At 36.2% G+C, this 13975-nt stretch overlaps 1 protein-coding gene across 7 annotated transcripts in view; it reads left to right on the forward strand.

The window, feature by feature from the left end:
* The window catches only part of LOC105151894 (uncharacterized), a 121451-nt gene that overhangs the window by 11887 nt on the left and 95589 nt on the right, over nt 1–13975 (forward strand). For 3 of the 7 annotated variants that reach the window (XM_087415011.1, XM_087415012.1, XM_087415015.1), the window contains exon 2: nt 9561–9668. The exons of 3 other annotated variants lie outside the window; for them this stretch is intronic. In XM_087415011.1, coding sequence (XP_087271137.1) covers nt 9561–9668 — 108 coding nt within the window. Of the gene's footprint in view, nt 1–5594; nt 9002–9560; nt 9669–13975 lie in introns of those variants that run through there. One more of the 7 variants, XM_087415017.1, reaches the window with a different exon arrangement.

The raw sequence follows: 13975 nt of genomic DNA on the forward strand, positions 1-13975 counted from the left end.
AACCCAGCGTTTTCCTTGGCTAATATCTCGTATTGTAGTGCATCGATTTTAATTAATTTTTTTTAAATCTATCGTTTGAAGACTGAAAAAAAAAAAAGAATTTTTTAGTTTGAAAGTTTTAAATTGTCGTAGCACAAAAGGTAGTTTGCAATAAGTGAAAAGGGATCGGAAAAAAAACGTTTGAACTATGAAAAAAGGGGGGATTACGCTAACCCTTTGTGAGTACTGAGGGTTAATAATAATTTACGTTGTTATATTGAATGTTCTCTCAAGAAAATATTTGACAATTTCTAAATCAGGATGAAAATACAAAAAAAATATTGTGAAAAGCGTCAGAGAAAATTGTGAAATTTTGTCCGAAAATTAAGGAGAAGTTGTGGAATTTTAGGATGAGAAATTTGTGACTATCCTGCATTTTTGAAACAAGACCCGATTCCAACAACAATATAAAATTAATCTTAATTTGTCTTTATCTTTTTCTAATTTTACACTGAGAAAAATTTCTGATTGAAAATGGACGAACCAGATAATTCTAATTACACATCAATCAGAATTCTTATCACAATTAGAGTTATAATAGATTCAACCAGAATTACAATTAATGCAATTAAACTCTTTCCGGTGTAAAAATGAGAAAAAGATAAACAATAAGTTAAACCGAGATTAAAGTTAATCTTACATTGATAGAACCAGGCCCGAGTCTCCGATTGAGGAGCGAGTTCGCTCGGCCCGCATTGTTGGGGGAAGGGGGGAAAGAGGAGAGGGAGGGGGGGATTAAAATCGAGTGCTTCGACCCGTTAAAACCTTATTCGCTTGTCCGCAATTTGACAAGACGCCGGAGTTTTGGTGTCTGTCCCCTTGGATCACCCTGGATCTTCCCAAGTTCTCAAGTTCCTTAGAGTTCGGAACTTAATTCTTATCCATTCGTGGACATTCGAGCTCCTGAGCCGTTGAAACGAATTTGTCAATTCTGCACCCTCTTAAATCTCTATCCTTAACCCTACGATGAGACCTTTCGTTCCTCCTGAAATTTCCATTCTTTCATCAAACGAATCCGTCGAAAAATCGGATCCCTCTAATTCTAATCTAACAGATCCTGGATCTCTTTTTGCATATCAAAGGGGGATAAATTCACATTGTTTTAACGTCTCTCTCTTTTTTTTATCCCAAACGAGAGCGAGTTTTTCGGGATAGGTTTTTTTTGCCTAGAAAGAGGCCATTCACTAAAACGCGCGTTCGGGCGGGAAGGACGAAGAGGAAGGGGAATCAAGGTGCAGATGTCACATCAATGAACACCTTTCGTCATACAGCTGTTACGCTATTCCGATAGAACGCAACCGTGGCTTTCATGCCTCATGGTAAACTTTTCTGCTGGCACGTGTACTCGTGACCAAGTACGACGAAATCGTTTCGCCATATCTCGAACGTATGCAGGGCAAACTGTCTAAAAAAAAGAAGTCTGAATAATTCTATTGCTCTCGAAATTACGAGACTGTCGTATCGAGAACAAATATTTATCTGTGATAATTTTTAAAAACGGCAGATTAAACGTTTTATTAAACGTTCTAGGATAGCATCTTTTTCAAACATTAAAATATTAAGTACATTGTTTCACGACGTGCGAATCCTTAAGAAATCCCAGTTTAATGAAATCGATGAAAATAACGGAAGGATAAAATAAAATAGATATATGTAAATTATAAAAGAGCGACGGAGATATTTCCCAATTTTTTAAACATTTATGCAATTATATTTGGCGAAAAGTTTAAAGCGTATCCACAAATTGACGTGATGAAAAATGAAGAAAAATGAATAGATGATGATAAAGCGAAATAGTCAAAGACATCCCTCTATTTTAAACATTTATACAGCGTTGGCCAAAAGTACGAAGCATCCCCACAAATTAACGTGATGAAAAATGAAAGAAAAATAAAATACAATACACGTGAATTGTGAAAAAGCGACGAAAATAATCAGAGATTTTCTCTTTTAAACATTTATACAGTTTTGGCCAAAAGTATAAAGCATTCCCACAAATTAACGTGATGAAAAATGAAAGAAAAATAAGATACAATACATATGAATTGCGAAAAAAAAAAACAGAAATAGTCAAATACCCTTTTTTAAACATTTATACAGCCTCTTGACTAAAAGTGTAAAACATCCCCACAAATTCACGTTTTATATTTAACGGAAAATAAGTTAGATACAATTTCATTGAAAAATAATGTTTCATGTCAATTTAATATATTGTTAGTTTTTCTTTAGATTTTATGGCTACCTTTCAAGAAAATCTAATAAATTGAGCTTTGTATTTATGATCGAAATTAAATATACATTGAAAAAAGAATTTGGCAGTAATTATCAAATATCGAATGAAGTAATTTCAATTAAATGTTCAATTAAATAATAATTAAAGATAATTTTTCTAAATATTTAACAATTATTATAAAATGGTTGATTATATCGTATTATTATATTAGGTAAAATAGAAAAGTAAAATTATTATTAGTTACCCCAATTAAACGTTCGATTGAAATTATTTTACTCAATTTGGTAGCTATTATCCGATTCTTTTTCCAATAGATAGTTGACAATGCGCGAGGAAAAAAAATTATAATCGCGACATGAGTCGGGACTTGAATTAACGCATTTATAGCGGAGAGCTCCTCTGTTTCACGTGATGCGACAATTCTACATGGTAATTCGGTTCACCAGGGAGACCACGTTCGCGGAATTTCGGCAGATGCGTGCCGCGCGTGAAATGGGACAAGATCGCCCGCATGCCGTCCGCCGACACCTTGGAGCCAGGTTGGCCGAATGACTGAAATATGTCGTTTTCGCGCGCTCGCGTTTCATCATACAATACATCCACAACAGAGAGATGCGCCCGCCGCGCTATTGCGTCGCTAGAGAACCCGATAGAGGCTCCCACGCGGGGACAGACGGGTTGGGTTGGGTTTCAAGTAGATCATTGATAAACGAAAGGTGACACTGGTATGTTTTGTGATAAGCGTTGCTCTCCTGGAACGAAGGCCTCTTAATCGCAGCGACGATGTCGCACGCGAGCGAATATTTTTATCCATCCGTAATTCAGACGGTGAAGTTAATTGGGAAACTTACTTAAGGGAAACTCCGTGTACTCTTTTTCCGAGAGAATTATTTTCGCGAATTAGTTTTAAATTAATCCCCCGTCCTTTTTTTTTTATTTTTTTATTTATGGATATAAGCTCAAAAATAAACTCTTAATTGATTAATTTAATATTTACTGCTTTAATTCTCTGTGGTGAAAAGTGTAATTTCGAAAAAGGGATTCGAGGATCTGGAAATAACCGATTGAATTCTTAAATGTGGAGCTTTGGCTTTTGAAAAATAAAATTTAAAAATTTTTAATTTACGGGATTTAAAAAAGTTTTATAATTCTGACCCATTTTTTTTTTATTTTCGCTTAGTGGGACAGCTGCAGAGAGATTTTATGAAAACGCCGGGCGATGTTTATAAACACTTGGTCATTTAAAAAAAAGTCACAGCTATATAAATATATATACATATATATATTCATTTGTTACAACAACGACACGGCTAGAAAATGATAATTTTTTTAATTGCTTGCGAAAAAGAGTAAAAAGAAAAAAAGGAAAAACGTACGTACTTTTATTTTCCTGTATAATTATTGCAAACAAAGTTGCATTTTAAAATTAATACTACAAAATTTTAATGCTTCAAAATATTCAAACTTGAAAACTTTTTAATTGTATTGTTGTAGCAAAGGAGTGATATGTATATGTATACAGTTTTGATTATAAATATAAAGCACTCTCGGTTTATCGCATTTTCTTGGAAAAGGCGATAATAAAAGTCGAAGGAGAATTAACAAAATATTAAAACTGTTATAAAAATAAATATTATTTTTCAATAAAACTGTTATTCAATTAATTTTTTATTACACATAGAATATCAATTTATGACGGTGCTATATTTATGGCCAAGACTGTATATATGCAAAAATTGTATCTTTAGTTACTTAAAAATGAATCTGTTCGCGGAGAGAGGCAGAAAATTCGAGGAATATCGAATCGAGGAGAGATTTGAGTATATGCAGTTCGAAACAGCTAAAAGTCCTTGTCCTGTGCCATGGCCTAAAGACGGAAAAGACCGTAGATGGAAGACAGTTGAACTTCCACCATGTGACGATTAAATATTGATAATCGTTCGACTATTATTGTAGCTCCAAAAGTAGCACATCCTGCTTTTTGGCGAATACGTATTTCCGTAAAGTTTCCGGACGCGAATTTCTCGGATACCGCTTCCACCAGCTGACTCATCCACCACGTCACGCATGCGATATACGGGGTGCCCGGGTTCTATCGCAGCGGAAAATTTCTGGCCATGAACTCGATTGAATATGTGTATCCAGTCGATCCTTTCAAAAATACCCATTTTAAAGTCGCGTATCTCCTCATTGTAGCTTTTTAATAAGAGGACTTCTTGGGCAATCAAAACCAACATCGAATTTTTGCACAAAATGTACGAATATCCGAAAGATAAGATCTTGCCGTCAACGAAATCAACTCGCCGAGGTATTTTAACTTTCAATGAACCGTATATAGTTCGTCTATGCACAAAGGACCTCGTAATTATATAGAAAATTGGGTGAAATGAATTAGTTTTCACACATAATATAACTTATAATGTGGTGAACAAAAGGTGTCATAAACACAAGGCTTAATAATGAATAATTCTTGAGTTATAGCGTTTCATAGGTCAGCACAAGTTTTACACTTATCCACCATAAAATGCATTATTGACAGTGTCACTGAGAGAAAAAAATAGTCGTGGCAACTATTAACTACAACTCTAAAATTTAAATACTTGCAACTAGTTTTAAAAAGTAATAAGAACTAAATAGTAAAGTAGTACTAAATACTATAAAAATATAATATTCAGTTCTTATTACTTTGTAAAACTAGTTGCAAGTACTTCAATTATTAGAGTCTTAATTTAGTAGGTACCAAAACTATATTTTTCTCCGAGTGTATGACACCTTTTGTTCACACCACATTGCATATGAAAACCAATTCACCGGAACACAGTTTTTCATGTAATCAGTGCAATCTTCTTTTAAGACAAACGCGGATCTTTTGCGACCGAAAGACAGCGAGTACGCTCGAGACACCCCGTATATGTATGTAGGCCGCACACAACGCACGCCACACTTAGTCTCTCTCTCTCTCTCTCTCTTTTTCTCTCTCTCTCTCTCTCCCTCTTTCTCACCCCCTGCAGGACTCTCCGTCCCTCTTTCTTCTATCTCCATACACTCGTTCTCCATCACATACTAGAAACGAGGTGTTCAGTGGGAACCGGCTTTCTGTTGTACAACGTATACACGCCGTAGTTCGCAACTGTTACGTACGTGTCTCGCGTGCAGGGTGGTACGAACGAGGGAGAGCGAAAGAGAGAGAGAGAGAGAGGGGGGGGGACTCACCCCGTGAGAAAAGGAAATTCGGAGGCGGGTAGTGTCACGCGGTGGAAATCTTAAAGAAGTGTCCACCATTTTCACTCCATTTCCTACTGATATTCTTTTCTCTTTGCAGAAATCGAACTCGGGGCTTAATTACTGCGGCGCGTGATAAGATAAAAAGCCGTTTTAGAATTGTTCAAGAATTAAGATCTCCGAGGTCGCGGCAGGTTGTTCAGGTGAAAAGATCGGTGGAAGATATCGATAATGGATAAGGCAGATAAATTGTTCAGGTCAACACTCCTCTGGAAACGAAACGCTCTACATCGATTTACGTTGTTTTGACACACATACCTTCATAGATTAAAATCAACGACTATGATTAGCGCTAAATATGGGAACCTGGATCGAAAGCGGCAAAAATAACTGTCACCTACTGTAATATTAACGCGTAATATTGAGAGCGGACCCACATAATTCACATCATGTTTAATTAGACAAACATAAAGTATTACTCGAGATTACTTCAAGAGGTTTTATATACGACGAAGACGCCATTAAAATTCCCGCGAATGATTCTTCGCGTCAAAACGAACACCAAGATCGCGAATAAACGAGCATGACAAGAATGAAAAAAAAAAAAAACCAAAGTCTCTCATTCATTTTCCCGCATTTTCTCGGATCCCTGGTGGTTCTAGAGTCCTAAAAAACCCCAGACATACGACAATTAAGTAATTTCGTCGCCGCCGTGTTAGTTTCTTATGGATATCCAATATGAGTACTGATTAGTTGCCTAAATCACGTGATCACAGCGCCATGTTAGTTCCTTACAATTATAGCTGCTTTCCATTTTCACTCAATACTCAGGCTAAAGTTATGTGAGCATTTTATACTCGGATAATGACATCACTACTTGTTTATATTGGTGACAAAGTTATCGCATAACAATATAAATTTATAACCTCACTTTTAATGTGAGTTAACAAAACTCAATAAAACACACAGGTCTCAAGCTTGTGCAGACTGTCGGTAAAAACTCAGTTGAATCTCACTTGTGAATCTCAGGGTGACAGGGAATATGTATTCAACTGAGTTACATCACAACGAAAATTAATTGAGTTTTGATGTAAATGGAAAGCAACTAATAGCTAATTAGATCATATTCTTTAACAGCCAATCAGGTTACACGTCACATCTCAGACTTTCTAGGCATCTAGGTGGTTCTCGTTAATTCCGTACTTCTCTCTCCTCGCGAAAAGACTCCCTTTGCAGGACGATTCAATCGAATCTTCACGCAAAAAGAATCAAACAGAAAACAAGACTCGATAATGACAACGTCTCGTTTGATTTTCGTTCCTCGTTTCGAGTCTGTGTGGCTCCTCTTCTTGTGTTCTCCTCGTCCCCCCGCCTATACAACTTTGCAAACAGTCTTCCTTCCTCGTCGTCGTCATCGTCGTCCGAAGATGATCGTCGACAGGACGCCAGCACAGAAGATGCCAGCTGGGAGTCTCGAAAGTAGGGAGAAGGAGAGGGCTGCGAGAACACAGCATCTCTCGATTCAATCTCCGTCAGAGAACGGCACTCCTGCTCGTGCGCGAAAATGTAAATGTCTCGATCTAACCAAACGGATAGACAAACGCACCACGAAGGACTTCCGCAAGTCCTTTATCGTTTCCTCGTCTCCGATCGAGGATGCGCTCGTGAAAGAAAGACCGCGCGCCTTGCAGGACGCGAGGATCGTTCCCCGTTCGCGCCGCAGCGTTTCAATCCTAAATCGCAAAATGAGTCGGTCATTGCAAAAAGGATGTGTGTCAATTTTCTCCTCACGAACTAGTGAAATAATAATTTATTAAGGAAATTGAGAATTTTTTAGAAAAATAGAAGGATAGGGATTATATCCCTTTTGTCTGGACAGAAACAATTCGAAACGCGTGTTAAATTGAAGGGTTTTTCACAAAAATAAAAATGAATTTTTATGAAACGAAAAAATTCTAATCCTTAAACTGTTCAGTGTATAAATATGATAATTTTTCTCCGGAGATAAATACAGTTTTAGGCTTTAATTAACATTTCGAGGACTTCTTAAAGAAATAATTAAAAACCCATACCATTAATATTGATAAAGGTAAAGAAGGATTAACTATTTTTTTAAGTATGAAGCAATAATTTTTTCACTTCTTATTCACAAAATTTTACAAATACGTTTGACAAAAATGTTCATGGCAATTGTTAAACTTTTAAATTTCCCGTTTTCTATTTAATTGTTCCTGATGTAACGAGACAGATAGAGTGGCGTCGTAACCTAGATTTAAAAAAAAATAGATTTATTCAACTTTTGTTATAGTCTCTAAATAACCAAAGATGCGACATTGAGTCTAAGTTAAGTTACTTCACCGCCGCCATGTTAGTTCCTTATGGATATTAATTAACTGTTAAGCTACATAATCACAACGCCATGTTGGTTTCTCATTACAATAGCCAATCGGATCAGACTCTTTAACAGATTCTTCTACATTGCATTTCTGATTTTCTGGGAAACCCTTTAATTATATTTTGTCGTCAAAGACGTTCGAACTTTTCCGATAAATCCTGCAAAAATGACGTATCTGTCGTAACTAAAAATTGGAAGAATCTTTTCATCTTTTTGGCACGCTCCTCCATTCTGTAATGGACGCTCTTTTTGCAAAAAGTCGCGCGAGCGCACGCGGGGAACTCCTCTCACACCCTGTATATTTCGCTGCGATTGAACGCTGGATTTAGTTGGTTTTCCCCTGTTTTTTCGTTTTCTGTTTTACCAGGGACAACAACCTACGACCTCGTATCATGTCCCCGTCCCATGTCCCGCTATTCCCCAACAAAATATATTTTTTTGAGACACTTAAACGCTTGGAATTTGTAGAAATCGACGTGGCAGTATCTTTGACGCAATCGAATTTTTCACTATTTTTCACTATATCGGCTATTTTCCCATCTAGCACGAATTTAAAAGAGCGTACTTTAATAGAAATATGAGACAACATGTTGTGTTTTTCAAGTGGTAACGATAGTAACGAAGTTACAGCAAATTTTTTGGTTTTTTTTTTTTGACAGAGGGAAAGAATTAAAATCCTGGTGTGTCTCAAATTTCTGGCGTTACCTGATATATTCCTAACAATCCTAACTTAGCCTTCGACGTGTCAACGTCGGGATGATTGATCGGGTCGGCAAAGATACCGCTACCGTTACTTACATTTTAGTTACTTTAGTTTTACCATAAGTTACGTGAGCCTTAAGTCAGTGTGCGACGCCCCGTTTTATGTTGTATGATTTCTTTCTTGAAGTGTGCTTTTCCGTTTTTGTGATCTTGTCGTTTCTGTTCCGTTGAGCAAAGAAGAGAGGCAGAAGGTAGCGCACAATGTGGGTTCAATCTTAACGAAATAGAGCGCTCGGAAACGATATCGTCACCATCATGAATTTTTTTTTTCAATTCAATCATTACCGTCGTGCTCTCCGTTCGCTGCCTCCGTTCCTTTCCTGGCTCGCACAAAAAAAAAAAAAAAACAACGTATCGCCGTTTCTACAATTCGCGCGTTCGAAGATTCGCGGGTTCAAGAATTCTCCGAATTTTTTGAATTTTTTGAATAACTAGATTTTCGGTTACTTTAGATTCTCGGATTCCCTCGGGTCCTCCAAATCCTCGGATTTGCGTATCATCGGATTTTAGGTTTCCCGGATCTTCGTATTCTCGAGTATATTTGGATTCACGAGGCATTAAATTCTCCAAGTTACCGGGACTCGGAATTTTTAAATTCACACTTTGAGATGCTTTGTTTCAATTGAATCGAATCTTGTTTTATTTACATCGACGGGTGCCCTTTCGTGTCTCTCCCGAGCTTTTAAAGGTCCACAGAGGAACTTGTCCCTTTGACAATTTAATACGTAAACGATCGCCCGGCTTAATCCGAGGTTTGTGAGGGCGCGAGCGAGGGAAGGAACGGGCGGGCACGGAATCAGGAGGGACAAACAGAGAAAGAAATTATAAACGGGCTAATGGTTCGACGATACCAAATAAGACTGATGAGAAGTGTAAACGCAAGGTGTGTGTCTATCGGTTTGGTTTTAGCCCTGAGCAACTGCTCTGAGAGCGGAGGCGAGCCGGACGCCATGCTGGACATGCACCACCCAGGAACCGGGATCGACTCGCACCATCCGCAGTTTCACAACTCCTATGGTAATATGAAATTCATTATAATAGTAATTAATCCTACCCTCGGACTTCACCGACCCTCTTCACGGCGAATCCGAGATATATTACACATCGTGATCCGCGATTCTCGCTCTACTCGCGTTCGGCGCTTCTCAAGTCCTCGCGCGTTTCTCGTGTCACACGTGAGAGGAGAGTGTTTGGAATTTGTGATTGCACGCTAAAATAATTATGGCTGGAAGCTCTATTTTATAGTTGTTAAATGATTATGATAATTATTGTCTACCCAGGAAAATTTATCTGTGGAAAAATGCCATCGTTAATGCGTTCCCAAAGCTTCTTAAAGTTTGTATCAAAGCTAAGGATGGCCATTTTGAATGTTAATTATTATTTTTGATATTAAATAAAATATAATTAACATTCTAAAATCTATTTTTTTGTAAATAATATAATATTTTACTTTGATTTTATAAACGCAATCTTTTATGATCGAACTTTTCGTCGCTCTGTACAAAAAAATATAATAGTTGGTACCGAAAAAGAATACTTTAACTAGAAATTAAAGATGGAGCGCCTAACCACAATCATTTTACCAAGCGAGTATTATAGTCGCAAGTACAAACGCTCTCTTCTCAGTGCAACTTTTTTCACTTGTCCCTCTTTTCTTTTCGGCACCGTGTATTCGACGGTAAACTTCCATCGACGACAATAAAGCAAACAAGTTTCACTTCCGGACCACCGCGAATCTCAACGATGAAGAGACCCGAGAAATGCAAAACTCACATCTGTCCACGTTGAAGAATTATTTTTCCCCCTTCTTCTTTATATTATTATTAATTAAGAAGCAATTATTACATTTTTATTTCTCATTATTATCCGTTATTTTAAAAGCTCACAATTCCATTCGTGAACAAACGTTCGGGCAAATTAATTCGACTTTGCACTCTCAAGATTTCTTGATATTTTTTCGAGTTCGCGAGGTAAAAAACGGAATAATACAAAGCTCCTTCTCTGATCCTTTAATAATTCTCAGATACAAATTGGGTCACGAATTTCCGTCATTGGACCGAGCGAAATTAATAATGACGGCAGCTGTTCGGCATAAGACTTTAAAGAGCTCTCTTGCTCGGCGTATCGAGATTGATAGATTCCATCAATTTGGATGTCGATTTGTGGTTTTTCGTGCATCGCCTTAATAGCGTTACCGTTAAACGTGTTTGCGGGAATACATTATTATGTACAAGAACGTCGGGAAGGCGAGAATATTTCGACGATTTTCTCACGACGTCACTCAAATCATACAATAATATCGGTGAGAATTTTAGCGCTGCTTAAGTTTATTAGTATCTCCACCTCGCACGAACTTTCGCACGGAGATCGTATCCACAGCATTGAATTTCCTAGCACGTGAAATATATACAGCGTATTTCGTGCAATTAAATTAATTATCTGTATCCGACTTACATACCGTCGAATAAAATCGCGAGTCCACGATAACACGACGTCCATCATTCCTCGTTAATTTATCACTTTTATCCTCTCCAAATTTTCCTGCAGCGAACGTTCCGCGCGGAAGTCGTCACGGAAAAGTCGTACACTGGGATTACAGTTTTTGGTATTTGTGATTATAATTGCATGACAAATAATTACGGTTAAGAGTTCTATTTTTATAGTTCTTACTGCTCTAACATTCCCTGATAGAAATGCTTGCAGTTTTCCTGACATTCATCCAGTTGCTGTCCGGTATTTTCATTAATTATAAAACTATTGCATAGGAAATGAACAAGAACTTGAGTTTTCCTGATAAAAATATGTGCAATTTGCGTAAACACTTGCCTAGTTATTGTCCAGTATGAAGGGATTATTATTATTATTAGTTAAAATACTGCGTAGTCTATTCTCTTGTTTTTGTTCAATAAATGGGTTAAGACTTTGCGCATCTTTTGTGAGCAGTAATTGCAGGCAAAACGTTACGTCTTGATTGGGATCCTAAGTAGTTTTACTTAATTATTAAACAAATATAACTGTCCAGTAATTGGTCAAGAAATGCATGAAATTTCTACCAGGGATTAGTAATAATATAATTATACTTTTATAGTTTTACGTATCAAAAAGAATATACGATTGTTTGCGAAAACGACAATAAAACCATAATAGTTTTCAGGGACTATAAAACTATAGTCGTTTTCGGGGAAAACAACTATAAAACTACAGTCGTTTTTATTACCAACATTATAGCAGTAATAACTATAAAAATGAAGCTTCTAATAATTATTTTGTAATGTATTATAATCATAAATACAAAAGACTTTGTTTCAGTATATTCGAGTCAGTAAATCATGGATTTTAATTTGTTTTTTTAATTCGACGATCATGCGACACGGGAAAGAACAGACATTCGTCCAGATTCGATCGGCACCCCGAAACAGATGTCTCGATGGGGCCGATGATTAAATGAAGAACGGCTCCTTATCCAGCGCAATCGAATTAATTAATCGGCCTTCGGTTTTACATCGATCTAATCCGTTCCGGTGGATTGTTGAATAATGCGCGATCCTAATCGAAGTCGACGCGCGCTATTTCGATCCCTCGGCGGCGAACAGACGTGAATTTTGAATAAATTTCAGAAGAAGGCGCATCTCGATTACACGGCACTTCGAACCGAATCGGCTCTCCAGATTAATCGACGCGACTTCCGATGGATTTTTAAACCGATCCCACCGCGATTGAATTTATAGACGTATCTATGGAGCCGGTTCGATATGCATTTCGTGTCCGCGACGTTCCACTTCGACTAATATTTTTATTCATTCGGCTAATCAGAAAGACGTAGAGAGCAATTCGTTCGCTTCCGGAAGTGCACTGCGTCGCGAATATAAAAATGACAGGTGGAAAGAAAATCTGTATGAGTCAACAATCAACGCATACAATTGGAAAATTTACGTTAAATTCGAAACATTTCATTTTGTGTTACATGGTCCGCTCAAATTGTGTCAACTTGTGTCAACTAACACAAGATAAATATATTAAGAAACAGAAAAATTGTCACAAAATTGGGAATCAAAGAAATCGGGAAAGTGTCAGGAAAATCAGAGAAAAGTGAAGAAAAATTTTGCAAAATTTTCTGAAAAATTAAAATTCTTGGCTTTAAAGAAGTTTAATATTTGTACGTCTATACAATTTTAGAATACCAATTTAACAACTAAATACAAGTATCAGCATTCAGCAATATTAATAGTAATTTACATTGTTATGTTAAGTTGCGATCTCAACAAAATATTTGACGGTTTCTAAATCAGGAAAAAATACGAACAATTTCAAAATATTATTGAAGAGAAAAATCATGAAATTTTGTATGGCAATCAGGAAAAAGTTATAAAATTTCAGGATGAGGAATTTGTGACAATCCTGTGAATTTGGTCATATACTGGATTAAATATACATTAAAGGCTGCTTTATATATAAAATATTTAAATGCAATAATAATATAATCATATAATAATTCGACAATCAAATAATTATACGTGTTTATTTTATTAGATAACGTAATAATATCTCATTATTAAGTATTTAATCCTAAAGTAAATTTTTACGCTTTTGCATTTAACTTTGTTGATTTCATGTAGCAGCTTTTAGTATGTAATTTAGTGCAATGCATCGAATTTGCTAAAATATCATTGAAAAAAATCTACGCAAAAAAAAAACGTAACGTTGACACGATTGTAAGCAAACCATGGAAATATATTTTTTCAATAAAATTAACATTTATGATATGTTAAAAATTGATACGACGTATTTCATTCGTTTCTTGGAATTTACGTTTTAAAATACATTAATTCGGTGTTATTTGTTCACTTAATCATAAATTATATTATTTCAATATTAAATTGTAAAAAATGTTGAACATGAATTATACAAAATAACATAATCACATATTATTATTAAATTGTTATAATACTCGAATTCGTTAAAAATTCAACACAAAATATTAACAAGGACTTGAGTGGACCGTTTTTATCACAAATACAAATATTTTTTTACTGTGTAATTATCGTCGAATTTACACAAAATTAATAATTCACGCATTATCTGCGTTGACTTACACAGGCTTTCTCTCTAGCTTTTATGATTTTCAGAGCTCTATTCGTTATTAGGTAAAAATAATCTTTCGTCAGGGAAATTACACATTCGCAGCCTGTAATCAACAACAATACGCTGCGAATTGTCCGTCACAATAAAAATAAGAATTGCGAAAATTCCGCCTTTTTGACTTCTTATATACTTAAGCCAAGTTCTGCGCTTACGATTTCAGTAAAGGACAGAATCGACTGCGA

Source organism: Acromyrmex echinatior, chromosome 17 (assembly GCF_024713525.1).
Source record: "Acromyrmex echinatior isolate Ae372 chromosome 17, ASM2471352v2, whole genome shotgun sequence".
In the NCBI taxonomy this organism is placed as follows: Eukaryota; Metazoa; Arthropoda; class Insecta; order Hymenoptera; family Formicidae; genus Acromyrmex; species Acromyrmex echinatior.